Source organism: Myotis brandtii, unplaced genomic scaffold (assembly GCF_000412655.1).
Source record: "Myotis brandtii unplaced genomic scaffold, ASM41265v1 scaffold165, whole genome shotgun sequence".
In the NCBI taxonomy this organism is placed as follows: domain Eukaryota; kingdom Metazoa; phylum Chordata; class Mammalia; order Chiroptera; family Vespertilionidae; genus Myotis; species Myotis brandtii.
In genome coordinates, this window is record NW_005356042.1 from 4,038,055 (window position 1) to 4,065,309 (window position 27,255).

General features: G+C 54.3%; 1 protein-coding gene across 1 annotated transcript in view; it reads left to right on the forward strand.

Moving 5' to 3' along the window:
* Nucleotides 1-27,255, forward strand: part of GALNS (galactosamine (N-acetyl)-6-sulfatase) — a gene marked incomplete at its 5' end in the record, with an annotated part of 30,558 nt that overhangs the window by 1,797 nt on the left and 1,506 nt on the right. Inside the window, 12 exons of the mRNA XM_005862679.2 lie at nt 6,322-6,445; nt 7,185-7,259; nt 8,017-8,119; nt 11,716-11,859; nt 13,298-13,364; nt 13,445-13,572; nt 14,145-14,284; nt 15,798-15,901; nt 19,054-19,190; nt 19,900-20,002; nt 24,495-24,616; nt 26,189-26,306. Coding sequence (XP_005862741.2) covers nt 6,322-6,445; nt 7,185-7,259; nt 8,017-8,119; nt 11,716-11,859; nt 13,298-13,364; nt 13,445-13,572; nt 14,145-14,284; nt 15,798-15,901; nt 19,054-19,190; nt 19,900-20,002; nt 24,495-24,616; nt 26,189-26,306 — 1,365 coding nt within the window. The remainder of the gene's footprint in view (nt 1-6,321; nt 6,446-7,184; nt 7,260-8,016; nt 8,120-11,715; nt 11,860-13,297; nt 13,365-13,444; nt 13,573-14,144; nt 14,285-15,797; nt 15,902-19,053; nt 19,191-19,899; nt 20,003-24,494; nt 24,617-26,188; nt 26,307-27,255) is intronic.

A 27,255-nucleotide genomic window follows, 5' to 3' on the forward strand; every position in this document is an offset into this window, starting at 1 on the left:
TCGCACTGAAAGGTCGAAGGATCGATTCCCAGTCAAGGGCAGGTATCTGGATTGCAGTGTAGGTTTAATCCCCAGTCCGGGCGCATGCGGGAGGCAACCAATCAATGTGTCTCTCTTACATTGATGGTTCCCTCTCTCTCCCTCTCTCGCTTTTCCTCTCTCTCCCTTCCTGTCCCTCTCTCTCCCTCTCCCTTCCTCCCTTCTACTCTCTCTAAAAATAAATGGAAAAAAATATCCTCAGGTGAGAATTAACAACAACAACAAATCTTACATAATTTTTATTATAATGATTTTTTATTATGAAAAATTAACAGCATTCAGATTAACCTGAAAAGATCATAGAAACCCACCCATAATTCCACCACCCAGAGATAACACTGGACATGCTTATTTTCAGTCTCATAAACTGTTCAGATGATGACTGCTTCTATAGCAGGTTCTGCAGCCCTTCAGCTGATCCATCCTAATGGCCAGTAGGGAAACTGCTTCCCAATGAACAACACGTTGGTCTTGGAAATGCTTGCTTTTTGTTTCAATATTCCGTCTTCTCAAAGCTGGAGTCCCTGTCAAGGCTTGTTCAAGCGGTCCCTTTTGAATGGTGAGACTCCAGCTGAGTGCTGTGTCTGCGAGGTTTCTGCCCCTTCCCCTTCTCTCCAGGGTGGCAGTGGGTGTGTGGAGCAAGTCATGTGCCCTCCAGATTATTGAAGGTTTGTTGAAGTGATAACATTTTGGATATACATGCGTACTTCGGAGATTTTGCAGGTCTGGTTTCAGACCCCTGCAATAGAGCAAGTATCGCAATAAAGCAAGTATCACAATAAAGTGAGTCCTGACATTTTTGCTGGTGGAGAGTCATGCCTTCAGTTTATTAAAAAACAAAACACCTACGAAGCACAATGAAGCAACGTACAGATAAAATGAGGTATGCCTGTACTGAGTTAAATAAAGTAAGTTAGCCCTCATTCATCTTTCTTTTTGCCTTTTTAATGAGGCTATTAGAAAGTGCAAACTTACACAGGCAGCTCCTGTGTATTTCTGTTGGGAGTGTCGTTTAGGCCCTGGAGGTTCTGAGTGGTGGAGCATGACCAGCACTGGGAGTATTTTTACTCCAAAGGAGCTGAGGTGGGGAGCCTCCCTGCTTGGGTGCCCCGGGTGGGGTAGCAGGAACCGGAACAGTGGCCAGGAGCCCCAGGGCTGGGCCTCTGTGGTGCCGTTTCCTTCTTGTGGCTTTGGGCTTCTCTGGCAGCTGAAACCAAAGAAGTCTGGAAGACTTTTGCCCTGGTCAGCAAATGTGGACAAGTCAGGACGTTTTGGTGGGAAATAACAGAAAATGCATGCAAAGTGACTTATGCAAAATAGGAAACCCAACTCTCCTGACTGGACAGCCTGGGGCAGCCTTGACTTCAGGCAGCGGGATCCAGAAGCCCTTGCTCTGTGCCCTCGCCGGCCTTTATGGTCAGCAGGCCCAGTGAGAGGGCGCATACCATGAAGACTCAGTTTGTACCCCTGAGCCAGGCTCACTGGCTGGGGAGGGGTCTGCTGGCCTATGTAGCCGAGGCCTCTGGCCAAACACCCCCCTCACTCCCACCCCAAGCCAGTCAGGGAGCGGGATGGAGAGGGCAGGCAGACCCTTTCATCCGGGGTGGCACCTTATATAGTAAATGGGAACATGGGCCCCTTCCCGTGCTCCAACTCCCCTCCCACCCTGTGGGAAATATAGTGAAGGCCACCAGTAAGCGGACTGTGAGACCTTGGGAGCCTAGCCAGCTCCTCAGTCAATAAAACAGCTACTGTTTTGATCTCACATGCCTTTTTTCTGTTTTCCTTTTTTTTTTTTATCCTGGCCCGAGGATTTTCCATTTATTTTTAGAGAGAGAGGAAGAGAGCAAGGAGAGAGAGAGAGAAAAAAAAAACCCTCAATGTGAGAGACACATTGATTGATTGCCTCCCACACACACCCTAACCCAGGCCAGGGATTGAGCCCTTGACCAGGAATCAAACCTGTGACCCTTCAGTCCGCAGGCTGATGTTCTAACCACTGAGAAACCGGCTAGGGCATGTTTTTCTGTTTTCAGGACTCTATAAAACCTTGTGCTGGGAAAGTCTTGGGTGACAGTAAAACAATAGCACTGGCTGGCCACCCCCTAGTGCAGTGGTTCTCAACCTTCCTAATGCCGCGACCCTTCAATATAGTTCCTCATGTTGTGACCCCCAACCATAAAATTATTTTTGTTGCTACTTCATAGCTGTAATTTTGCTACTGTTATGAATCGTAATGTAAATATCTGATATGCAGGGTGTATTTTCATTATTGCAAATTGAACATAATTAAAGCATAGTGATTAATCACAAAAACAATATGTAATTATATATGTGTTTTCCGATGGTCTTAGGCGACCCCTGTGAAAGGGTCATTCGACCTCCAAAGGGTCGCGACCCACAGGTTGAGAACCGCTGCCCTAGTGCATCTGCAGGCCGGATAAGACTTAGTGATTCAACTTGATCTGCGGCAGCCGGTGCAGCAGTAAATTTCACTGGTCGGCCACCGCCAGTGTACACATAAGTCCTAATAAACTCGTGTCTCTTACAGCCAATCCTCCAGGTTATTTCTTTGGGATCCACAAACAATACACTGAGTTTTTCAGGGACCTCAGCACTTTGTATAACACACCTGATGAAGGTAGGGATAACATCTGCCTCCTTATCCCCGGTGTGTCCTCAGACCCAGGACAGTCCTGGTAGACATGTATTGAATGAGTTTAGAAGACGTTGAGAACCGTTTCTTCAGTGGACCTGATTCAGCTCTATTCTCCAAGGCTGATGAGGCCAGAGTCAGCGGGGACAGAGCTCCCTCCTGGGACATTCCAGCCCAACTGGGCCAAGACTACTCCTGCTCCCGAGGGCCTCGCACTCTTGGTGTCTCGGTCCCTTATTTGCAAAACAGTTCTAAGAAGGACCACTCTGACTACCGAGGAAGTTTATTAAAGTCCAGCTGCACGGAGGCCAGCTTCAATGTGACCATGGTGGGCCCATCAAGCAGGTGCCCCCAACCTCAATGTGAGGGAGACACATTGATTGATGGCCTCCGGAGCCAGTCAGTGGACCCTGGGAAGCCAGTCCTTCAATGCATGTGTGTCTGTACAACAATCCCTTGTAGCCAGCAGTGACTCATTCTTGCATTGCTCCAAAGTCTAGAGATTCTAAGTGAAAGAAGGGTTGAGAGCAGGAAGCGAACTATAAGTCCTGTGACTTTTGTTCCCTGTGAACATGGATAGTCATGTAGAAGATACTAAATACTGCTTGTGAGATGATTTAACTTATTCCTTAATAACTGCAAGGCGGATGATAATATTCCTATTTTTGTAGCGAAGGAAGCTAATTAACAATTAATAGAATGGTGTTGAGCAGACGAGTTAAAACAGTGGGCCAGTGACTGCTGGCCTCAGAAAGGCCTACCTGTAAGCAAGTTGGCCCTTGCCTGGCATCTGGAACCTGAGATTTGGGGACTATCCCATCATTCCCCAATAAGAAGGCTCCCTGCACCTACATTATTTATGTAAACTTGAGTACCTGCCTTCCTCCTGGAACTTTGGTGGGTGCCAGGCAAAAGATGCCATGTGACCAGCCCCTCTGCCTCTCTTGTTCCTCCAACCCAGGACTTGCTCTGCTCAGAGGGACAGCAGCCCACTTGTGCCTAAGAGGACAAATCCACACTTGGGGTGGTGTGGGGGTGGGGGCAGGAAGGAACCTCAAGCATGCAGCCTGGGAGCCTTCTCCAGGCCAGGCCTCAAGCAAGCTGTGCCCTCTCAGCCTGCACTGGGGCTCCTGCTAAGTCAGCAGATGCTACTGAGGTGCTTTCCTGCTCCCACAGCCCCCAACCTGGGCACGTAGACAGTGACCTGGACATGCAAAATTTCTGTGGGGTTGGTGAACTCAGGCACGTTGTCCCTTCTCCACCCAGGAGCACCCCACCTTCCTTTCTTCTGTTGGCTGTACCTCTCTTCTGGCACATATTTCATTTCAGCTCCTATTGTTACCAAATGGAAAAGCCATTTCAATGACTTCAAAATAAATCATCTCCAAAGAAATGCAAAGCTAAAAGTGCCAAAACCAGAACCCTAAAGCCAGAAGGGCCTTTGAGAGCAGATAGCAGGTCAAAGGCAAAGACCCTGAGTGGGCTGTCAGACCCCCATGTGTCACAGCCAGCCTAAGCTAGGAGCTGGGAGCAACGGGAGAAGGCAGTGCCTGGGAGAAGCGTGGAGGCCGGATCTCACCTGAGCCAGTGTCACCCCTGGGCTCACCCTTATGGGAAGGGTGGCTGTATAACCTACAATGCAGAGAAGGTGCATTAATAATTACAGTCAGAAAACAGACCTAACTGGACCGTCCTGGCAGATCTGCGTGGACAGCCATCCGTGTATGACCCTGAGTTGTCAAATCTCTTCATGAGATCACCTGGCCCAACTCTCCAAAATGTCTGCAGAGTCAATCCAGTGGCTTCCAAATTTTCCAGGTCAGGTCAGCACACTGCTGTGTCTAGTCTTAGGTGAGCACTTTCCTCTAAGTTCAGACCTTTGTCCTTTCATACAGGCCTGAGGTTTCTTGTTGGCTGACTCACCAGGGGCCCCTGGAGAAACGGGGAACCACTGGGTCTTACCAGGCCTCAGCAGAACACAGGTGCCTGCACCTTTCTAACTGCTCTGCTGAGACATAGTTCACAGCACATACAATGCACCCAGTTAAAGTGTACAATTCAGTGATTTCTAGGATAGTCGCAGCATTGTGCAGTCATCGTCACAGTCAACTTCAAATCCTTCTCATCACCCCAAAAAGGTCCCGTCCCCACTGGCAGTCACTGCCTATTCTCCTCCCTTGGCTCCTGGCAACTATCAGTCTGCTTTCTGCCTCTGTGGATTTGCTTTCTCTGTGTATCTATAATAATAAAAGCATAATATGCTAATTAGACCGGACAGCCGGACGACCTTCCGGATGAAGCCAGGGCTTCGAGGTCCGAGGCAGCCGCTGTGGCTGTGAGGGCCGAGCCCCTTGCATGAATTTTGTGCATGAGGTTCACCCATGTTGTAGCATGTGTTAGTGCTTCACTCCTTTTTGTGGCTGAGTAGTATTCCAGGGTTTGGATGGACACAGGGTGTTCATGCATCATCAGCTGGCACTTGGTTGTCTATACCCTTTGGAAACTAGGAGTAGCACTGCTGTGGACATCGTCTGTACATTCTTGTGTAGACATATGTTTTCAGCTCTGTTTCGGGGACACCCAGGAGTGGAATCACTAGGTCACATGGTCATTTCACTCCAGGTTTGGTGCTCAGATACCTTACCTGGAGAGAGTAATGTGTCACTCCATGAGGGAAGGCCCGCAGCGTGCAGCTGGAGGCTGGAGCAGCCCCGGCCCCTGGGCCCTGTTCCACAGCTGCAGCTCTTTCCACCTCCGGCCCCTTGTCTAGGAGAAGAGAGCAGGTAGCCACTGTGAAAGTGACACCCGGGGCTCATACTGAGGGGACATCTGAGGAGACCCAGCTTGGAGGGACCTCGTCACAGTTCGTCCAGGCTGTAGTAGTCGTCCGTAGTGCGTGTATTACTTTTCCTGGAGCATAACAAATTACTACACATTTGGTGCCTTAAAACAACAGAAGTCTTTTCTTTCCCAGCTCTGGAGGCCAGAGTCTGAAATCAAGGTATTGGCAGAGCTGGTTTCTCCTGAGATTCCGTGGGAAGATCCTTGCTGCCTCTCCCCGGCTTGTAAATGCATTGCTCCAGTCTCTACCTTCGTTGTCTCCCCTGTGTGTCTGTGTCTCCTCCTCTACGGACACCAGTCATTGGACTTAGGGCCTAGTATGACCTCATCTTAGCTCATTACACCTGCGCTTCCAAATGAGGTTACATTCACAGCTTCTGTGTGGACATAGATTTGGGAGCCGCTATTAACACAGTGCCAGACAGATAGACCATGTTGTGTTTATTCATTGCTCACTTGATGGACACTGGGGTGTTCCCTTTGGGCCATCATGACCACGCTGCTATGCACGTGCATGTGGTTTTGTGTGGAGCAGCTGGGTCACATGGCCGCACTCCATTCAGCTTTGTGGGGAGCCTTCCACTTGTTGTTCAGTCTCAGTCTGCACAACACACTTATGAGGGCTTCTTCTCTATGTGGAGACTGGGGCAGAGGTGAGCCCCAAAGCTCAGCTGCTGCTCATGCTCCCTGTGCCATACCAGGCGTTGGATTGTGAGGGATCTCTGTGGCATGGGCCCCAAAGATAGGAGGAGGTTCAGTCCACCTCTCCATGCTTTTTCCTGCAGATGGGGTGGGGTGACCTGGGAGTATATGGAGAGCCTTCCAGAGAGACCCCGAATTTGGACCGGATGGCCGCTGAGGGCATGCTTTTCCCAAACTTCTACACGGCCAACCCCCTGTGCTCACCATGTAAGTCAGGGCGGGCCCACGGGCACAGGGAGTAGGCAGGGGAAGTGGGCACAGCAGGGGAGAGTGGGCACAGCGCAGCATGGGGCCAGTTGGGGGAGTGGTTTGGCATGAGGAGCAGGCTGCCCTGACAAAGGTGGTGGCTTCACCACATTTCCTTGAGGGCGAAGGGGTCTGGCAGGCGTGTGGGCCTTTCTGTTGGCTTCCTGGCACATTGGGTCCCGGACTCCTTGTTGTGTGGGGCATGGGGCCGTAGGCCACTGAGGGCTTGTCCCTTCTAAGGATCGGTGAGGCCGAAGTCGCTGCATGTGGTGGTGTTGAGTGCTGAGGCTTGTTCAGAAGTGCTTGGCTGGGAAGTGGTTCTCCACCTGGGGATGGGAGCGGGGTGCAGGGGTGGGGCAGCCTATTCCTCCTGTCCGGGAGAATCACTGCTGCTGAGGGGCTTCCACATGGACGCTGACCTTAAGAAGGAAAGTAATGCTGGGTGGGGAGCACACGAGGGGCCCTTGGGACCCCACATCTCAGTGTCCTGGGAGCCGGGCAGAGTGATTGCAGGCTGGACAACAGTGGGCTGCAGGCCTGGCCAGAACTCCCCGGGACCGGCCTCTGAGCCCGTCAGTCCAGGGGTGGTCTGCCCACCCAGCTCTGGAGGCTGGTGGGGACTTAGACGCTCTGCAGAGCTGGCCACAGGCCTGACGCATGAGCGTTCTCATCGTGTTTCTGGTTTTTTGCCTCCATGCAGCCAGGGCGGCCCTGCTCACTGGACGTCTGCCCATCCGCAATGGCTTCTACACCACCAACGGGCAGGCCAGGAACGGTGCGTGTGCATTTGGGCTGCGCCAAAGGTCTGGGAGGCCGAGGACCAGAGGGGGCAAGGGAGGGGCATGTGTCACCCATTCTCACATACGACCTTCCTTCTCCAGGACAGCACTCATTACCCAAGGTCAGGGGCTTTGTTTGGATTACAACATGCCATTTTAAAACAGATTGTAGCACTTCCACAAAAAACAATGCATTTTAGGCAAGTAGAAAGGAAGGTGAGGTTAATGCGAGGCCTCAGGGATTCGGGGCAGAGCTCCGGCCACTGCTCACTGCTCCGTCCCTGCCGCGTTCTGTCCCAGGGCTGCCCTGCACAGTCTGGTGAGTTGTGCACGCCCCCACCCCTCCCCCTCAAGGAGCACTGCCTGAGGGAGCCAGGCACTGTGAACAGGTCAGCAGGTCAGCAGGGAACAGGCCTTGGAGAAACATAGTATGGAAAGCACAGGGGAGCCTGGTGTGCGTGGGGCCCTCATGGTATCAGATGACATGTTCTGGAGACCCCTGGGCAAACCAGCAGCGGGGGCAGGGCCTGGGGCTCTGCCTGATAGTCCCAACCCCCCTGCAGGTCCGTCCCCATCCAGTACTGTGTTTACTTTGGGGAAGTGCTTGGACGACCCCGAAAGTACTGGGCAGCAGGGCCAGCTCCTCACCAGGGCTTTTCCCATTGACACTGAAGGGCCAGTCCTCAGACCCATGGTCTTCGGCAGCACTTCTGTGTGTGTGTGAGTGGTTCACACGCTGTGGTGCTCTTCCAGCATATACGCCTCAGGAGGTCGTGGGTGGCATCCCGGACACCGAGCTCCTCCTGCCCGAGCTGCTGAAGGGGGCCGGCTACGTCAGCAAGATCGTGGGCAAGTGGTGAGTCCTGACACCTACCTGGCTGGGCACATCCGCACACGGTCATTGCTGCAATTTCCAAAAAGGGAAACCTTCTTGGGTGAGAAGTAGAGTCTTTGACTTCCAGGTCCGTGTAGATGTCTGACGCATTCCTTCAAAAGCTGGGATGGCCGTGCTGCTGGGACTTCCCGTCTCTAGGCTGGGGTGTTGGCTGTGAGCCCATCGTTCTCCTGGCATATTGCACATGCCAGCCACCTGCCCCTTCTCCCTGTTCTCCTGGTGCTGCCTGGTGCCGAAGGAGCCACATTATTGCACTTGCAGTGCTGTCATGGATAGCACACTTTGTTAGCAAGCACAAGGGCTCTGTCTGGTGGTGAAATGAAGAAGCAACTAGTGGTCAAGATGGCAGAGTAAGAAAGCGCTGTGCTCACCTCCTCCAACAACCATACCAAATTAAAACTAAATTACAGAACAGCCATTACCGAGAACCGCCTGAAGTCTAGCTGAACAGAAGTCCTATAACTAAAGATACACAGAAGCCACATCAAGATTGGTGGTTACAGATGTGTTCCTATGTTATTCAGAAATATCTATCTATATAAAAGCCTAAGCAACCGTCGCAACCGAAACAACCGAACGGACGGACGACCGAACAGGCTGCGTGGGGTAACCAGGCCGGCAGGGGGTTAGTGAGGGGCGACCAAATGACCAAGCAGCAGGCTGCATGGGGCAACCAGGCTGGCAGGGGGGTTAGTGAGGGGCGACCAAACGACCAAGCAGCAGGCTGCATGGGGCGACCAGGCCAGCAGGGGGGTTAGTGAGGGGCAACCAAACAACTGAGCACCAGGCTGCATGGGAAGGCAGGGGGGGCAGTTGGGGGCAACCAGGCCAGCAGGGGGGGCCATTAGGGGCGATCAGGCCGGCAGGCAGAGGCAGTTAGGGGTGATCAGGCTGGCAGGGGGGCAGTTAGGGGCGATCAGGCAAGCAGGCAGGTGAGCTGTTAGGAGCCAGCGGTCCAGGATTGTGAGAGGGATGTCCTGGATTGGAGAGGGTGCAGGCTGGGCTGAGGGGACCCCCCCCCCGCCCCATGCACGAAGGGGACCCCCCGCCCCATGCACGAATTTCATACACCAGGCCTCTTGTTTTATTAGATTTTTAAAAAAACACCCTAGAATAAGAAACACTAGGAAGCAAAAAAAAGAAGCAGCAGCAACCACGAGGTAGAGAATAGTCATGTAGTCATGCAGTGTGGAGTCATTCGGATTAAATGATCATGATTGTAGAAGCTTACATTACTACGCATGCTGTTTATGCTGTTTTAAGCATGTTAAGCGATTTTTGTCTCTTACTCCCTGAGGATGCCTAAGTGGGTTGGTGTAAAGGTCAGGCATCCTTTTTACTTTTCTGAGTGTTGGGGCCTTTGGAGAACAGCAAACCCACTTCCTACAGGAAGCCTTCCATGATTTTCCATCCCTGATTTTCTCTCTAACACACTGTGGACCCTGTGCCCTAACCCCTCTGGTACTCACCATCAGTGCTTTCTCAAGGATGAGTGCCTTGTCGGTGCCCCTTTGGAAATGCTGCTCTTTCCCTGTTGACCGTCACAGGGATGGGAGATCCGCAGAAACTGGGAGAGTAATCGTCAGAAAATCCTGGTGATCTGGAGGCTGCCTAATGAATGCTTTCTCTCTCCTGAGACAAGTTAGGAGCTGCCTGCCAGACAGATGAGCTCAGAGGAGGTAGTGGCTGCAGAATAGAGCTGGTGGGGGTGCATTGGGCTGAGGGAGCCCTGTTGCCTGCACAGTGCAAAGCATTGCCGGGAGGCCCAGAGAGATTGGCAGAGGCGGGCTGTGAGGCCTGCCAGAGCCATGTCAGGGCTGCACTGGTGGAAGTAAGAGCCCCCAGTGACCAGGACTCTGTGCCCAGCCTGGCAACTCTGCCTTGGGTCCAGCGGCCTCCCATTCATAGCCATTGCCTCAGGGCAGCCAGAACTGGAATGGGAGTGTATCTCCGTGAGGAGAAAGATGAATGCAGAAGGAGGAGTCTGATAGGGCCCAGAGAAGCAACTCTGGCAGAACTCGAGGAGGTGGACACAGTGCTAGCAGATAAGCCAGGGTCAGGTGGCTGTGGCAGTGTAAGTACTGGCTCTGGGAGCCCTGGGGTAGAGGGCTCGGCCTCTCCTCGACCCGGTGGGGTCCTGTCACAAGACTGTAGTGGGGAGATGTTGGCTGGCATGGTTGTGGCTGCTCTGACGTCCTGCCTCAGGGCCCCAGCACCACAGACTTGGATTCCCCCAGCTCAACCAAGGAACCTGGACTCCTGTGAGAGGGGCTGTGATATGATGCCGATCCAACTCACCTTTGGGCAGGGCTGGCCCCACTGCTGTTTTGGAATAAGCACTTTGAATTGACATCTCAACATGAGGAGGACATTGGCTGGTGATTCTCTTAAGCAAAGGCCATTTGAGCTAATGGATGTGGGTACACAGAGAGTCACACACAGCCAGGGCTGGAGTGAGGTATTGAGAAATGACGAGCCATGTAGCAGCGGCCCAGAGAAGACATGAGTCACAACAGGAAGCACAAAGCACAGACGTCACAGCAGAAGTGACACGCACCTGGCAGAGAGGCTGGAGAGGCCCAGGGTGGGTGCCAGGCAGCTGTCTGGAGGCAGAGCATTTTACAACCAGCAGTGGGGAATGGAGGCCCCAAGATATGCATTACCGCCACTCAGGTGCTGGCTGGCTCCGTTCTGGCCTGCATCCGCCCAAGCCTCCCTCGCTGCCACACATCGTGTCCTCTGACCGAGTGATGGGGTGGTGCAATGAGCTCACAGTAACTTGGAGTTCGAGTGGCCTCTGAGCAGTCAGGATGGGGACTGCCCGAGTGCAGCAGAGGAACAGGACCCTCCACTCCAGGGACACAGCTTTCCAAAGACACGTCGCTGCGAGAGGCTGCCTGCCAACAAAATCCTAGGAAACCCATCCACTTTCCAGGGTGGAGTGGGCCTGCTCCACAGGGGCCAGAACCCAGAACTGCCTCTATTAGCCCTGAATTCCAAGGAACACGTGGGGCCATGCTCAGGGGCCACTGGAACCTGATTCACATGGGAGCATGTCAGCCCTTCCCATTGGCAAGAGGACCCAGTTAAGTGCCCCCAAGGGCAAGGGGCATTTGGGGACAGGGAAGCAGGGCACAGCCTGGCAAGAGGCTCTCAGCTTTGCATGACACCCACCGTGTGGCACCCACTCTGCTCCAAGCAGAGCACCTGGGATTCCAAACAGCTTGACAGTTTTCACCTGCAGGCCAATTGCTGTGTTCTCTTCTAGTCATACCCATCCCCATTTCTGGCCAAGGAACTGAGTTGGTGAGCAGCACTAGCCGGTCCTGGCACTGTCCCAGTCTGTGGCCCTTAGCGATAGCCTGGCAGTGTCGCTGGGGGAAGGCAGGCAGTCCTGAGTCTCCTTGGGGGTGAGGTCTTTCTGTGCCCGGGCTTAGCATACTTTGGGTTCTGGAGGGACATTCTTTCATTAAATGTTCTGTGAAGGTAATGGGCTGTTGCTGCTTGGGGGTGCCCCATGTGGAACTTCCTGAAGTGTCTTGGGTTCCTGTTTCCAGGCATCTGGGCCACAGGCCTCGGTTCCACCCCCTGAAGCACGGATTTGATGAGTGGTTTGGATCCCCCAACTGTCACTTTGGACCTTATGACAACAGGGCCAGGCCCAACATCCCTGTGTACCGGGACTGGGAGATGGTCGGCAGGTAATGGTCCCTTCCCTTCTCGCCCTTAGATGCCGAGCCCAGCCCTTGCCCTCTGGGGCTGCCCAGGAGCTGGACAGAGTTTCTGGAAACACCTGCCCACAAGCACTGGAGTCCCAGTGTGCTGGGTCCTCCTTGCCTTTTGTTTGTTTCCTTAAATTTATTTCACTATCTGAAGGGCAGGTGGCCCTAGGATTGCCCTGGTCCTGTCCACGTCCTGGGCTTTGGCAGCTGGTTGTCCTGCCCAGAGCGGTATAGGACTCACGGCCTGGGCTACCACTTGAGCCACACCTAGGGGCCTCTCACGTTTTTAGAAAATACGATGAGAGCCATACGGTGCTCTCCAGAACAAGGTGTGTTCACATGGTGTCCGTTCACACAGTTTCCGGGCGCAGGTCCATGCAGCCCTGTGGCAGGTCCTGGGTTCCTGCTCCAGAGGCCAAGTTGGCATGTCGGCTGCACGCCAGATGTTGAGGAAATGGGGATCATCACAGAGGATCTGATGGGGTGAACCCTACTTGTGAACCTGCCAAGAGCAAATCGCTATCTGAAGGGCAAGTGGCCCTAGGATTGCCCTGGTCCTGTCCACGTCCTGGCAGTGGGGCACCTACAGAGTGGTCACACCAGGCGGGGCCCTGGTCTTTCCTGAGTTTCGTTTGGCTTAATTTTTCTTTCTTCCTTTTTTATTATTAGTTTTTGGTTGATCCTCATTATATATCAGTCGACCAAGAAGCTGGGCCACCTCCTTGCCTTTTGTTTGTTTTCTTAAATTTATTTCAGAAAGGAAGGGAGAAGGAAAGAGAGAGAGAAACATCAATGATGAGAGAGAATCATTGATTGGCTGCCTCCTGCACACCCCCTACTGGGGATTGAGCCCACAAACCGGGCATGTGCCCTTGACCAGAATTGAACCCAGGACCCTTCAGTCCACAGGCTGACGCTCTATCCACTCAGCCAAACCAGCTGGGGCTTCCTTGCCTTTTTTAATAGTAGCTTTATTAAGAGAATTCACACACGAGACAGTTTACCCGTTTATATAAAGTACGCAGTTCAGTGCTTTCTGGTACATTCACAGCATTTGCAGCCATCACCAGTTTCAGAAGATTTCTGTTGCCTCTGAAAGAAAGCTCACTCATTAGGGGTCACCCAGCCTCAGTAACAAGGACCTGCCCCTTGCCTTCGTCTCGTTCACTGTCCTCTCTGCCCTTACACAGTGCTTCCCTCCTTCTCCTAAACGGTGACCGTGGCACCAGTCTGAGCCCCGCTCTGTCCTTGAGGAGACTGTCACCTCAGGAGCAGTGTGAGCTTCCAATTTCATTTGTTCATAAACTGAGCATCTCCATCGTTCTTTTAAATGAGGCACGTGACTTTGCCTCTGAAATCGTGGAGAAGAGGCTTTCTGTACCTGAAATTTCATTTCTCTCTGGATCTGTTCATTCAGATTTTATGAAGAATTTCCCATTAATCACAAAACTGGAGAAGCCAACCTGACCCAGATCTACTTACAGGTAAGGGAAGCCGGACTGGCCGGCTCTGGGGCGGGGAGTTCGCCTTCGGGCAGGAGCAGATGGTGTGTTCTTCTCCTCAGGAAGCCCTGGATTTCATTAAGAGGCAGCAGGCAGCTCAGCACCCCTTCTTTCTCTACTGGGCCATCGACGCCACACATGCACCTGTTTATGCTTCTAAGCCTTTCTTAGGCACCAGTCAGCGTGGGCGGTGAGTCCTTGGTGGTAGAGCCATAGGCCTCCCTGTCCACTTGGGAGGTTCAGCTGTGCTTGATTACGCCCAGGGACAGGGCACTCAATACCATGATGTGTTTTTTTGTGTGTGTTTTTCTTTAAATATATTTTTATTGATTTCTGAGAGGAAGGGAGAGGGAGATAGAAACATCAGTGATGAGAGAGAATCATTGATCGGCTGCCTCCCGCACAACCCACACTGGGGATCAAGCCTGTAACCCGGGCATGTGCCCTGACTGGGAATCGAACTGGTGACCTTCTGGTTCATCGGTCTGTGCTCAACCACTGAGCCATGCTGGCCGGGCCATTATGTTTTTAATTATCGATTGTAGAAAAAGACTGACGCATCTGTGCCTCGGAGCTATTTATCAGCCCAGGCTTGGTGGGAGGAGGGCTGCAGCAGTGTGCTCGGTGCTCGCCTAGGTTAGCTCTGAGAACTTGAACTTTCCTCCTCCTCTGTGAATTTAGTCTGTTTCGTTGTAGATCCCTGAAGTCTTCGATCACACTGGTACCCTTGGCCACCTGCTAAGTGACCCATCTTTCCCGTAGGTACGGCGACGCTGTCCGGGAGATCGATGACAGTGTGGGGAAGATCCTAAACCTTCTTCAGGACCTAAGGATCGTGGAGAACACATTTGTTTTCTTCACATCTGACAATGGTGCTGCCCTCATTTCTGCTCCCAAAGAAGGCAAGTATTTAGAGTGTCCCCAAACAACACTGCACTCAAGAATACTGTTCCCCTAAGACTCACTCAGGTCCCCTCAGGCACCCCTGGGTCGCATATCTTTTGATCTTTTTTTTTTTTTTTAACAATTTTTATTGATTTTAGAAGGAGAAAGGAAGAGATAGATAGAGACAGGGAAACATCGATGTGAGAAGCATTGGTCATCTCCCACGGTGCCCCGACCAGGAATCAAACCCACAACCCGGGTATGTGCTCTGACTGGGAATTGAACCTGCCACCTTTCAGTGCAGGATGACGCTCCAACTCACTGAGCCACCAGCCAGGGCTGGTCTTGTTCTTCTTTAAAAATGCCAGGGCCTCAGCAGGGCCCTGAGTCACTCAGGCAGCTCGGGAAGGAAGGCCACGGACAGCAGTCAGCCCCACAGGGACAGGCCTGCATCTGAAGGCCCTGGGGACCCCGTGGTCAGGGAGCTTTGGGGGCTTCGGAATTTCAAGTGAGGAATAGCACAGCTGGCTCAAGCCAAGAAGCGACCCTTTGGCAACAGAAAAGCAAACCCTGGTCCGGGCCTGGCTGGTCCAGGGCAGTCAGGGTCCTGTGGGGCCTGCCGTCCATGGCCCAGCCTCACGTTGGGAGGGGCTTCGTCTTCCTCCTAGAGAAGGGGCGGACCCCTGTCTCCCAGCAAAGGCCCAGGCCAGCTGAATGTTGATGTCGCTGCCGGGCCCTGAATGGGACACTCAGGAGAGTCCTGCCCGGTCTTGCTGGGACCACCAACCTGCCAGCCTGGACTTGAGCTTAATCACCCCAGCCTTTGTTTCTGCTTTATGGAATAGTTCATACGGACAGAACCTCTGTGTGCATCGCTAAAAAGATACAAATGACAACGAGGTAAAAATCAGTGCACCCACCACCCAGCAGGACATTGGATCAGCCAGAGCTGGGGGCTGTGCCCTCTGACCCTTCCCCAGCATGGTTTCGGGACCACCTGCTCACAGCAGGACTTGTCAGAAATGAATCTGCATCCTGTCCGCGATGGGACCCACCCCTGGGACCCGGGGACTGATGCATTTTAACTAGACTCCCCACCTCCTCAAACATGCACGGACGTTCCTAGACACTGACATTGAAGAAAGGTTGTACCTAAAAAGCAGCGGAGAGTCCCAGTGACCTGCTGTTGGGATATGCTCCGTGGCTCTGCTTGAAGAGTGTGTGTCTTGTGCTCACAGAGTGGTCACGTTCTCTGTTTCTGAGTAGTTGCTCTTCATTTTAGAACCAAAAAAAATGGGCACCGTGTTACAACCTCATCCAGGATGGTTGCCTGGGGCAGAGCCATCTCGAGGCATGCCAGCCCTGTGCTGGTCCTTTGCCTCCCTGGTGGCCTCGGTGCCTCGGTGTACCAGCAGTGTTACCTTTGAATTGCTGGGTGGGGCCAGGTGCTGGCAAGTGCCCCAGGAAGGCATGTGTTGCCGGGGGACTCAGAATAGAGACAGCTGATGGGCAACAACTCTCCCTCCCCAGGAGGCAGTAATGGCCCCTTTCTGTGCGGAAAGCAGACCACATTTGAAGGTGGGATGAGGGAGCCTGCGATTGCGTGGTGGCCTGGGCACATCCCTGCAGGCCAGGTGAGTCAGAGGTTGGCCACGTGGCCAGGCCTGCAGTCATCCTGGGGTGTGGAGACTGTGCCCCCTAGGGACCCGTTCCCTCCACCCACTGCTCTCCTCCAAACGGGGCCCCTCCTGAGGGAGGCAGCTGGTGAGCGAGGGATGTGTGGGGTGGACTGGAACGGTCCTCCATGGAATGTCATGGGGTGTTAGTAGCTGCCAAGGGAGGAGGAGGCATCAGTGGTTAATAAATGTGGCAGTCCTGGGTGCCACTGAGTGGAACCGGTTTCTTTCCTGCAGGACTTGTCAGAGCCTTTGGTGTGCAATGTATGCAGTGAACTTCGAGAAGGGGCATAGAGCAAGCTGAGTTTTTAAAATCTTGTTTAGCCATAGAACCTTTTTTCCCAAAGTGCATTTCCCAGGCCACTGTTCTGTGGACACGCTCCCAGAGACAGCAGCAGCTTGACCGTGTGGTTGTTGTCTGTCTGCAGTGCATAGGTGCAAACCACAAGGCTGGGTGCCCGGTCCTCTTGCTGGACGAGGTGTGTGTCTCGTTCCTCAGAGCCCTCACTCTCAGAGCCCCCCTCAACTGGGCACCTTGATAGAGACACCTCGAGGGGCCGAGACTACTGTTTGTAGGCATGTGAGTCACTGGCTCAGCTGGTCTTTTTGCCTTCTAATGGGCTTCTTCAGAGAACACTTAGCAGTGCTGGTGTCAGCTCAGCCCTCACAGCAGTACCTTCAGGGGCCTGAGTCCTGTGGCTGCGAAACAATCACCACAAAGGGCTGGGACCGCACCTTCGCTCTCCCGCAGTCTGGAGGATGGCAGTCCAGTACCATCGGGACTAAGATCAGGTGTCGCAGGGCTGGTTCCCCCTGGGGGCTCCAGGAGAGAACCCGTTTCCTTGTCTTGTCAGGCTTCTTAGCTCTTGGTCCCTCCTTCCCTCCCTCCCTCCATCATCCAGGCCAGCAATGGCCATTCAAGTGTCACCCCATCACCCTGACTCTGGCCCCCCTGCCACTTTCCCTGTGTTAGGACCCTGTGATTTCCCTGGGCCACATGGGCAGCCAGAATCAGCCCTTGTTTTAAGGTCAGCTGATTGACAACCTGATTCCCCTTCTCCTGTGTAAGGAAAAATATTCACAGGGTCCAGAATCGGGGCCTCGTCCAGAGCCCACCCAGTTCTTCACTCCTGAACTCTGGATCTGGGTGCAAGAGCCAGGTCAGTGGGGAGAACCCAGAGAGCCTGTCATCATCGTCTTCAACCCCATTCTACATGTCAGCAACTGAGGCCAGTGAGAGGCAGTCTCTTGTCAGGACCTCCCAGCTGGCAGGCGACAGAGCGGGGGCAGACTCTGAGGTGTCCCCGCACCTCCCCCCACTGTCTCTCTCTCCTGGGACCCCTTTCCCCACCCGCCCTGCCTGTGGGAAACTCCAGCCTTTGAGACCCTCTGCCCCTTGCCTGCCTGGCTCCCTGCCCTCTGGGCCCTACTCCCTGGAGGAGGAACATCGCACAGAGCTACTCAGCCCCTTCCTCATCGCGTTTCATGGCACACACTGAAATTAAATTAGAGGGGGCTATCAGGCCTGCACCCTGTGATAACTATGAGGATTTTATTTTAAAACACCCTGCCATCTGTCCAACCAGCTTCACATATTTAGCTCTCCCCTTCACGCCTGGCAGGGTGACTTTATTAATTGTAGCCTTTGATTCAGAGTTAGGTCTTGAAAGTGCTGATAACAGCCTCAGCGACTTCCTGCCACGGGCCCATGGCAGACAAATTGCATTTTCTAAAAGGCATTGCATGCACGTTGAGAGTGTCTATTTTTCAAAAAGAGCATCTTCCATGAGGGTACCCAGCTGTTCTGTGCTGATATGAGGACTTCAGATACCTGCTCCTTCCCACACCACCCCCACCCAGCCCGCAATCTCTCCTCCTTATTTATTTTCCCCAGAGGGTTAAAGTATCTGGATTCATTCATTCATTCATTCATTTCTTTCTTTCTTTCTTTCTTTCTTTCTTTCTTTCTTTCTTTCTTGTCCTAAAAAAAAAAAAAGTGAGAAGGGAGGGGAGCCATTGGAATGTTTCTCCTCCCCTCTGCTGCACAGAATTTTTGAACCAAACCTTGACCTTCATGCCACACCCCCACCCCAGGCTGCAGAAGGGATGATACCAGTGGCTGCCATGGGTGTGCCAGTTCCTCCTTGTGTAGAGGAATGGAGACAAGGGTGCCCCGGGTATGGGAAGTGCTAAGTTGGGCAGTGGCTGGAGGTCTTGGCAGGCAGTGGGAATGAGGGGGTGCCTGCCTTGCCGATCTGCCGACAGTCTCTCTGGGGTTCTCCCCACTGACCTGGCTCTTGCCCCAGATCCAGAGTTCAGGGCTGAAAGAACTGGGTGGGCTCCAGACAAGATGGAGCCATGTGTGGGAAACAGACGTGCGTCCGACACCAGTGGGCAGCCCTTGCCCAGAGCGGTCTGCTCCTTAGGCCTATCCACGGGGACAGCTGCTATGGCTCTGGCCGCCAGTCCTCACCCCCTCCCCAGTCCATCTGCTCTCCCCTCCTGTCCTCTCTCCCCTCCCTCTTGCTCTCCACGTGGCTCTGGGTTTCGAGAGTTTTTTTTCTACCTGCACTTGTACCAGAATTGGGAACTCACGGTGTCAGTGTTAAAATGACAAGGCAGTCGGGCACAGAGAGGGCAGGCCTCCTGAGGGGGGACCCTGCTGTTGGCTCCCTGGGCAGGCTGGTTCCCATTCGCAGGCACTGGGGATGGGACAGGGTCCTGCCTGCTCTGGGGTGAGACAGCCGGTTTGATCCCCACTTAGCCCCTGATCTCCCCGAGGCCACTCTCCCTGAGGTGGGAGGGTTGTGTGATGGCCACACTCACCCAGACACTCATGGATGTGAGGAGCTCTTGGAGAGTCGGGTCAGGTGGGGTGGGACCAGGCCAGGTGAAGTGGATAGGGGTGGGCATGCGTGAACACATGAACATCATGTTCCTGTGTGTGGACACATTGTAAAGGATGTGGTGTATGTGCAATTATGTGAGCACACATGTCTCTGTAGACCCAGCTGGACAGCAGCAGGACACACACCCAGGGACCTGGCCCCTGGCCATCGTCTGGTCAGGGCAGGGTGTCCTGAGTGAGTGTCCACCCATGTCCATTTCAGGTGAGCCACCAGCTGGGCAGCATCATGGACCTCTTTACCACCAGCCTGTCCCTCGCAGGCCTGGAGCCACCCAGTGACAGGGTGATCGATGGCCTTGACCTCCTCCCCGCCATGCTGCAGGGCCAGCTAATGGAGAGGTTTGTTCTAGCCGGGTGCTCACCCCTGCCCAGTCTTCCAGCACCGACTAACCAAGTGATGGAGCCAGAGCTGGCTGACAAAGCAGGTTTCCTCGCCCAGCTGGCTTGGGGCAGAGGGAGGCAAGACCTCTGGGACGTTCTGGCATGAACTTCATCCTCCCTGTGGGGATCATCACTTCTGCCTTGACCGTGGAGCAAGGAGGGAACATCCCTCTGCTGGAGGCACCAGCTACCCCAAACCTCTGTAGACTGGCTGTATTCCACCTCCCACCTCTGCCCCAGAATGCCTCGTGTCCAGAGTCAGTATCTCTTCAGCCTGAGACCAGCTACCCATTTTGGATTTAGGGCAGGGGTTAGACAGGCTCGTGTTCTTTTTTTGCATTTAATATGGCTTATTTTTTCTCTCTTGAAACCTGGTGCAAGAGCCTGCTTACTGTGGGGAGGGAGGGTGCCGGAGGCTGCAGCCTCAGTGAGCTGTCGGCCTCTCAGGGGACCAGAGCGCCTGCCCGCCACCTGCTGCTGCTTCATTGTGCACCCGGCCTCCCAAAGCCAAGAATGATAGAAGCCAAGGCCTCACCCTGCAGCCTCAGGGACTTCTGCAGCTTGTGCTCATGTGATTTCAGCATGGTCGTTTCTGTAAAGTCTCAGCCCTAACCATGCGCCTGCAAGTCTCTCACGTCACCTGACCCTTCCCCTTCTTCCCTAATAGGCCGATATTCTATTACCGTGGCAACACACTGATGGCAGTCACCCTGGGCCAGTACAAGGCCCACTTCTGGACCTGGACCAATTCCTGGGAGGAGTTCAGACAGGTAAGGGCGCTCAGGGCTGTGGGCTCCGCACCCCCCATACCCTGTCCTTGAGGAGGACCCATCTGGACAGAGGAGGCCGGCAGGAGGCTTGCGTGCAGTGGTGATGGCCACATGATCTCATGCTTCCTGCCTTTTGTGCTTAACTGTGGTAATAAGGATTTGGGGTGGATGGTGTACTACAAGGATAGCCCCTTAGGGTCCTGGGCACCCCACCCTCTCTTAGGCCACCCAGTGCCTAGGGAAAGGAGGCCTCAGGCCAGGCTCAGACTCAGCAGACACCTCAGGGCCCAGGTGAACACAGGGTGCCTTCCCCTGACCCCCTCTTGCTTGTCCCCCTCCAAGGCCTGGTCAGTGTTCTGTGGCCTCTGAAAGGCTGTCATACTGTCTACATACATCATGGTGTCTGCCCCAAGGGCTTGTGGATCAGATGCCACATACCTGCTGGGTCTGAGTTCTCCGCACATGGTCTTGGATTCCTGGTGCCGGTCCTGCCTGCCTTTCCCTCCTCCTGAGTCCTCTCTGCCACCCCCTCCTACACACAGCCCCCCCCCCCAATGTCTAGGTCTTTAGATACAAGAAAAGCCTGCTAATGTGCCTTAATTGGGAGGAAAAGCAATTTAAGTTAATGAAAAATCTAAATACTGGAACACTCTGCAGCACTTGGGATGCAAATTGCAGATTTAGTGGATCCCGGGTCTGGTCCTGGGCTGGGTGGGTGGCATGGCCAGGGGCCACCTGTGCAATGCGTGGACCCGGGTGCTGTGCAGACGTGGGCACTTGGGCAGAGCCAAGGACAGTGTGTGCTTCCTCCATGTGGCCCAGTACCGTGACCATCCCCGCCTTGTGGTCGGCAGCACCCACTGGCATTGGGCAGGCTCAGCTGGACCCAGCGAGCCTGTGCACCTCTGACCGCCTGAGTGTCCTGTGGGCCTCTCCGGCTCTGTCACAGCCCCCAGCCTGGTCTCTTCCAGAACTCTTAGTGTGCAGCAGGGCAGAGCCGTGTCCCCGGGCCTGCACTCGTCCCCCCCAGCCCCCACTTGGCCCTTCTGACTTGTGGCCACCACCTCCTGTCCCCTTCTCCTGACAGGCAGGACCACACCTGGTTTGCCCCTTTAGGTGCCCAGGGACTGAGAAGCTGTAGGAAAACCAAAAGGGGCCCAAAGCTGGCAGTGTGTGGACTCTAGGGGCAACCATGTGGCCTCACTTCTGCCTCCCTGCCCCTCCTAATCACACCCACAACTCCCCCCACCCCCAGGCCTCTAGGGTCCCCATTGTTGGCTCCTTGAGAGTCCAGGAGGCCCAGCTGGCAGGTGTGGCTGGTGTTCTGCAAGCCACCCCGGCCTCCCTGTGGCTTCCTGCTGTGCGGGCTCTCAGGGCCGGGTCCAATGAGCGCTGACCCTAGTGAAATACAGCCCAGCTTCCACCCACCCAGAACTCTAAAATGCTGGGAGAGCCCGGCCGGTGTGCTCAGTGGTGAGCCACCCCGGCCTCCCTGTGGCTTCCTGCTGTGTGGGCTCTCAGGGCTGGGTCCAATGAGCGCTAACCCAAGTGAAACACAGCCCAGCTTCCACCCACCCAGAACTCTTTAAAATGCTGGGAGAGCCCGGCCGGTGTGCTCAGTGGTTGAGCATCAACCTATGAACCAGGAGGTCACGGTTCGATTCCTGTTCAGCGTACATGCCCGGGTTGCAGGCTCCATCCCAGTGTGGGGCGGGCAGGAAGCAGCCAATCAATGATTCTCTCCTTATCATTGATGTTTCTATCTCTCTCTCCCTCTCCCTTCCTCTCTGAAATCAATAAAAATATATTATATTAAAAAATCCAGTAACTGCACAGCCTGCCCTGACCCAACCATGTTTACAGTGGGGTTAGAATGAGTCAGGAGAGGCCACCTCAGCACAGCCGGTGACACCACCGACACCACCCCCACTCTTGCAGTCCCCCACCCAGTGCTCAGCAGGATGCCCTTCTTCCATTTCCTCAGGGTTGCCTGTGAGAGCACCTGGGTTGGTCTGGTCTGTATGGCTTTTGTCTTCGTGAAGCACAGAAAACTCTTTGCTCCAGTGTGTGTAGACATTAGGGGCAGCCCCCCGGGGTGGACACAGGATCAGGCTGTGGGTTTACTGCATCACAGCGCATTTGAGGAGATGGAGAGCTGCACTGCTGTTTTGATGGCCCTTGTCCCTCCTCCAGGGGTCAGTAAAACTAAGGGGTGCGTGAAGTTGTAAAGGACCCATGACCATCAACAGCTGAGTACCAAGGAGACTCCGATCCTCCTCCAGTCACTTCCAGGCAATGGACACATTAGGGACAGCTTTGTTCAGAGGCCACATAGGGCCCAGCTGGGGCCAAAGTGCCAGTCTGGGCTGGCTCTGCCCTGAGGGAGAGGCCTGAGGTACAACCTAGCTGTGGGTGTTCCAGTCTGTGGTCCCCAGGTTTGGGGGACACCTGAGTGGACCTTATTAGCTTCCTGGCTGTATGCTTGTCCAGGGGCATCTCGCCCCCCTCTGAGTATCCCTTCCCAAGCCTGGGGGCTGCTGTGTGGTGGCCACCAGGCCAAGCCCCAGGTCTTCCGTCCGCTCATGACTGTTGGATGGTGGAGGAGGAGCGAGTGAGCATCTTCCCCTGCCGAGCCTGATGCCGCTGCCCCAGGCAAGCCATGACCTCCCGCCCTGGGGCTGCCTGAGGCCCTGCGTGAGAGGCCAGAGGAAGGTGCATGCGTGACCTGCATATCCAGATTCAGTCCCGTGGGCACATTCATCCCCCTCCTCCCTTCCAACCCTCCAAAAAGTCAGTGCTGTGACCTACAGGTTCCCTGGCTCCGAAGGGAGGAGGACAGGGGAGGGGGAGGCTGGCTCAGCTGTGATGCTCCCAGTGTGAGGCCTCCTCACAGATAACAGTTTTAAGAGAAAAATCCTGAGCTCATTAGCAGGATCTTAATTAAATAGCTTATTTGATTTGCATCCATATTATAATCTAAGTCTTCTGTCTAGACTTAGATACTTCTCCATTAACCGCTCAGCATTTTTATGCTTGGTGTGGTTATTTTTCCCACTTTGCTCTCTAGCAGTTCTGCTCCCAGAAGGTCCAAGGGTCATCCCACTTTGGAAGCCCTGTGTGTCCACTGTCGGCTGCCCTCAATGATTTAGACTGCCGCCCCTGACTCGGGAATTGACTGCTCAGTGCAGATAAATGGAATTTCATGGGCTCTAACTTCCCTACTTTATTGAAAAGCAGAATATGAACTGCTCCACTGACCAGCTGTCCATTACAGACACATGGGATTAGAGATGGTTTGCCTCCTTACAGAATGCCTCTCAGTTAGTTACCATACCTGGGTCATGGCCACCTCTCCAGACCTGTCAACATGCCCTGTGTTGGCTGGAGACTGGTGCCACATCTTGCAGGGCCCAGGGGTCACCAGTACCTCAGGACTGGGCCCTTGGCCTCACCCACTTCTCCCTGGATGGCAGGGGTTCTCCTCTTCCCAAGTTAGAGAGTCCCAGGGGCAACCTTTAGGCCTTGGGGACAGAGCTCCAAACATAGGCCACAGACTCAAGGGAGCCCCTGGCCCAAGGCCACCTTGAGGCCTCAGGGCTGCCCCAGGACCTGGGCAAAGCTCAGGCCATGTACTGGCAGAGGAAGCCCATTCCAGATGCTCATCAGAGGCTGTACCATGACGAAGCCAGGAGGGGGCCTTGCATGTGGAGCAGTGGTGCCACACCTGAGCCCTTGGGGAGCCTGGTGTGATCTCTATCCTCTTTTCCTGCTTTCTTGAACATAGTAACTGTTGTCATTTTAGGGACCCTACCAGTTAAGGGGCATCTGGGTCACCTGTGGGCCATTCCTGGCTCTGAACATCTCTAGCTTTCAGGCCTGCAGTCCCTCCTCGCTGGTGAATGCTGAGCCATGAGGCAGATGAAGTGGTGAAAAGCTTTGCTTTAGAGCAGCGACTTTCACCCGGTGTGCTGCAAGTTTTAAAACATGCAAAACCTGACTATTTAATCAGAGGCACTGACCTCTTTTCCCTAAGATTGTCAAATAAAAATGAAAACAGCCAACACAACAATAGCCATCCGGTGTGAATGAATCAAAATTATACCCATTTTTTTTGTCAGATTAGCAAAAAATATATTTTTTGTTGTGCCTCGGAATTTTAGTACAATTAGTTTATATGTGCCATGAATTGCAAAAGGTTGAAAATAGCTTCTCTAGAAAATAGAGGCAGTCAGGATGTGAGCTAAAATTTAAAGAAATTCACTTCCCCCACCCCAAAAAAAGGGGGTTCCAAAAAAGTAGGGGATGGTACACAGGGCATAACTGCTCAGCATCTCTGGGGCGAAGGTGGTGGGAAGGCTCCACCCTATAGGACCCCACTTCCTGGCCTGCTCCGGCCTTGACCACTCAGACTCGTTCAAGGTGGACTGGCCAGCCTGCGGCAGGAGCTTCCACACAGACAGCGCTCACCTGTTTTACCTGCCTCTTGTTTCAGGGCATTGATTTCTGCCCCGGACAGAATGTCTCAGGAGTCACCACTCACACGCAGGAGGAGCACACGAAGCTGCCCCTCATCTTCCACCTGGGACGAGACCCAGGAGAGAGGTATCCCCTCAGGTGAGCGGGCACAAGGAGGCGTAGAAGCTGCCAAGGAAACATTAGCCAGGTCAAGCACATGCCAATGTGCTGCGTTTTCCAGAAGGGACATGCACACTGTGGGCAGGTGGAGAAGCATAAACACAGGAAGGGAAGCGTGGGGCCTCCCTCCGCCTGGAGCTCTGGGACCTGGACTGCAGTTTCCCCACGTGGGCGTGTGTGTCATCGCCTTTCCTCTCCAGGGGCTCCCATCTCCCCCATTTGTCTCCGTGTGGCCCAGCAAGACATGACCTCTGCTCCAGGCTGCCATCGGAGGTGGCCTCTGTGGAGGGTGACAGTCCAGGCGTGGGGTGGACAGGAACCTCTCCAAATGGCCACTGTCTTTCATGATGAGCAGCACCACCAGCCTTAACCAGGCAGCTGCCTGCTGGGCGTGACTGAGCTCCTCCCAGTAAGGGTCAGATGGGGGCTCTCCATGCCACTGGGGAACCTTGGGGGCTTCCTCAGCAGCCCCTCGCTTGACTGGAGCCAGGGACCGTGGGCACACGGAGAGCCAATGCAATGGATGAAATAGTGTCCCCCAAATTATGTCCAGCAGGGCTTTTTTATAGGCAGTCTGGTTAGGGCACACAGGCCTGCCCTGCAGCCCCCATGCCTTTAGCCCGTCTTGCTGATTCCTCCACGGCTCAGGTGCCCTCGAGGTGAGTCATATGGACAGAGATGGCAGCTGAGCCTCTGATGATGCCCTACCCATGGCAACACGCATGATGTGGCTTCTCAGACTCAAATGTCCACAAAAAGATTGACGCAGTGAGCCGGCTGAGGTGGAGGAAACTTGGTACATATCCTGCCCCTGCCTCCACTGGTTGAGTGTGGCCAGATGGCACCACTTCCCCACCCCAGCATTCCCCAGAATTTGAGGCGATGGGGCCTGCTGCTCAGAGCAAAGATATGTGGGTACACCCACCGAGAGTGACCCCTTAGATCCACGCTGTCATTATTCGGGGTGCTGCAGTGTTCGGGGTTATTGCCCCAATTGGAGGGACCCCTGGACACCCAGCCACACCCCTAACTCACAGCCCTACAGCACCCCATGCCTGGGCTCCAAAAGAGGAGGCTGGGACCTGGGTTGGGACATGACTTGCCCGGGGTCATTTGGGGCACAAGTCTGGGCAAGAAGACCCTGAAGCCACTGCCTGGACAGAACTGTTAGGGCGGAGTGCAGGGCCGCCTGGAGCTTCCCGCCTGTGCTCTCTCTCACTGTGTTTCGAGAAGCCTTGTCCAAAAACTGCTGAACTTGGTTAAGCCCACCCTTTGCAGCATTTGTCCAGAGTCCTGGAAAGACATGAAACACGCCTGAGACCTGTTTCAAATAGCTTGGGGGCTGTGTGTAAAGGGGGTGCAGCCAACAGAGCAGGAAGCGTTGGACTGGGGTGGAGGCCTGAGGAGCGGGCTGACCTGGGGTGACAATGTCAGATGGGCCCGTAGACAGTGGCAGTTGCAGCAGGGCCAGCCAGGCCTCTTCCCAGCCTTCCTGGTGGCCTACCTGGGTGTCCTCCCCACCTCAGTGACCTGATGCTCTCTCATCTCTAGCTTTGCCAGCACCGAGTACCTGAACGTCCTTGACAGGATCACCCCAGTTGTTCAGCAGCACCAGGAGGCCTTGGTCCCTGGACAGCCCCAGCTCAATGTGTGCAACCAGGCAGTCATGGTAAGTGGTTTGTGCGTACATGGTTATGGATGCTGTACGTGGCGATTCCTGTGGGGTGCGTCCCCAGGACCCTGAAAGTGCTGTGGGGTCTGCATGCTCTGGCTTGTTCTTCTGTGAAAGCGATGCTATTCCCACCCCAACACACCATCTGCCATTGGTGACTGCTGTTTGAAGAGTCTAGTGCAGGGGTCCTCAAACTACGGCCCGCGGGCCACATGCAAATACAAATATTGTATTTGTTCCCGTTTTGTTTTTTTACTTCAAAATAAGATATGTGCAGTGTGCATAGGAATTTGTTCATAGTTTTTTTTTTTAACTATAGTCCGGCCCTCCAACGGTCTGAGGGACAGTGAACTGGCCCCCTGTTTAAAAAGTTTGAGGACCCCTGGTCTAGTGACTGGAGGGGAGGGGAGGCAACTGACCTGGCCAAGGTGCTGCCGCCATCTCCTGGACCCCATGGGAACTGCCATAGCCTGGCCACCCCTGGAATGGGAGAAAGTGGGGGACCCTGCACTGAAGACAAGCAGGAACAGTGTAGGTCAGCCTCCGGACTTAAAGTGAGCAGTCACTGGAGAGGTGTGTGGACTTACGTATGTGTGAGCACATGGGTATGTGTGAGCGTGTGCAAAGCCTGAGGGCCCCTTACTTGTCCTCTCCATACCCCTGGCCCTCCTCAACCCTGGATGGAGGAAAAGTTCCATTCTTAGTTCTTGGCCCCTCCTTCACACACATACCCCATCGCAGCCCTGGGTCCCCCACACTTACAGCCTCCCAGCTCTGCCCTGGGCCCCACTTACCCAGCTACCCAGTTCAGCCCTAGACCCCACTTAACCTAGCCCCCCAACTCAGCCCTGGGGCCCCCACACTTACAGCCTCCCAGCTCTGCCCTGGGCCCCACACACCCAGTTCCTCAGCTCAGTCCTGGGCCCTGTCCCTACTTCCAGCCCCC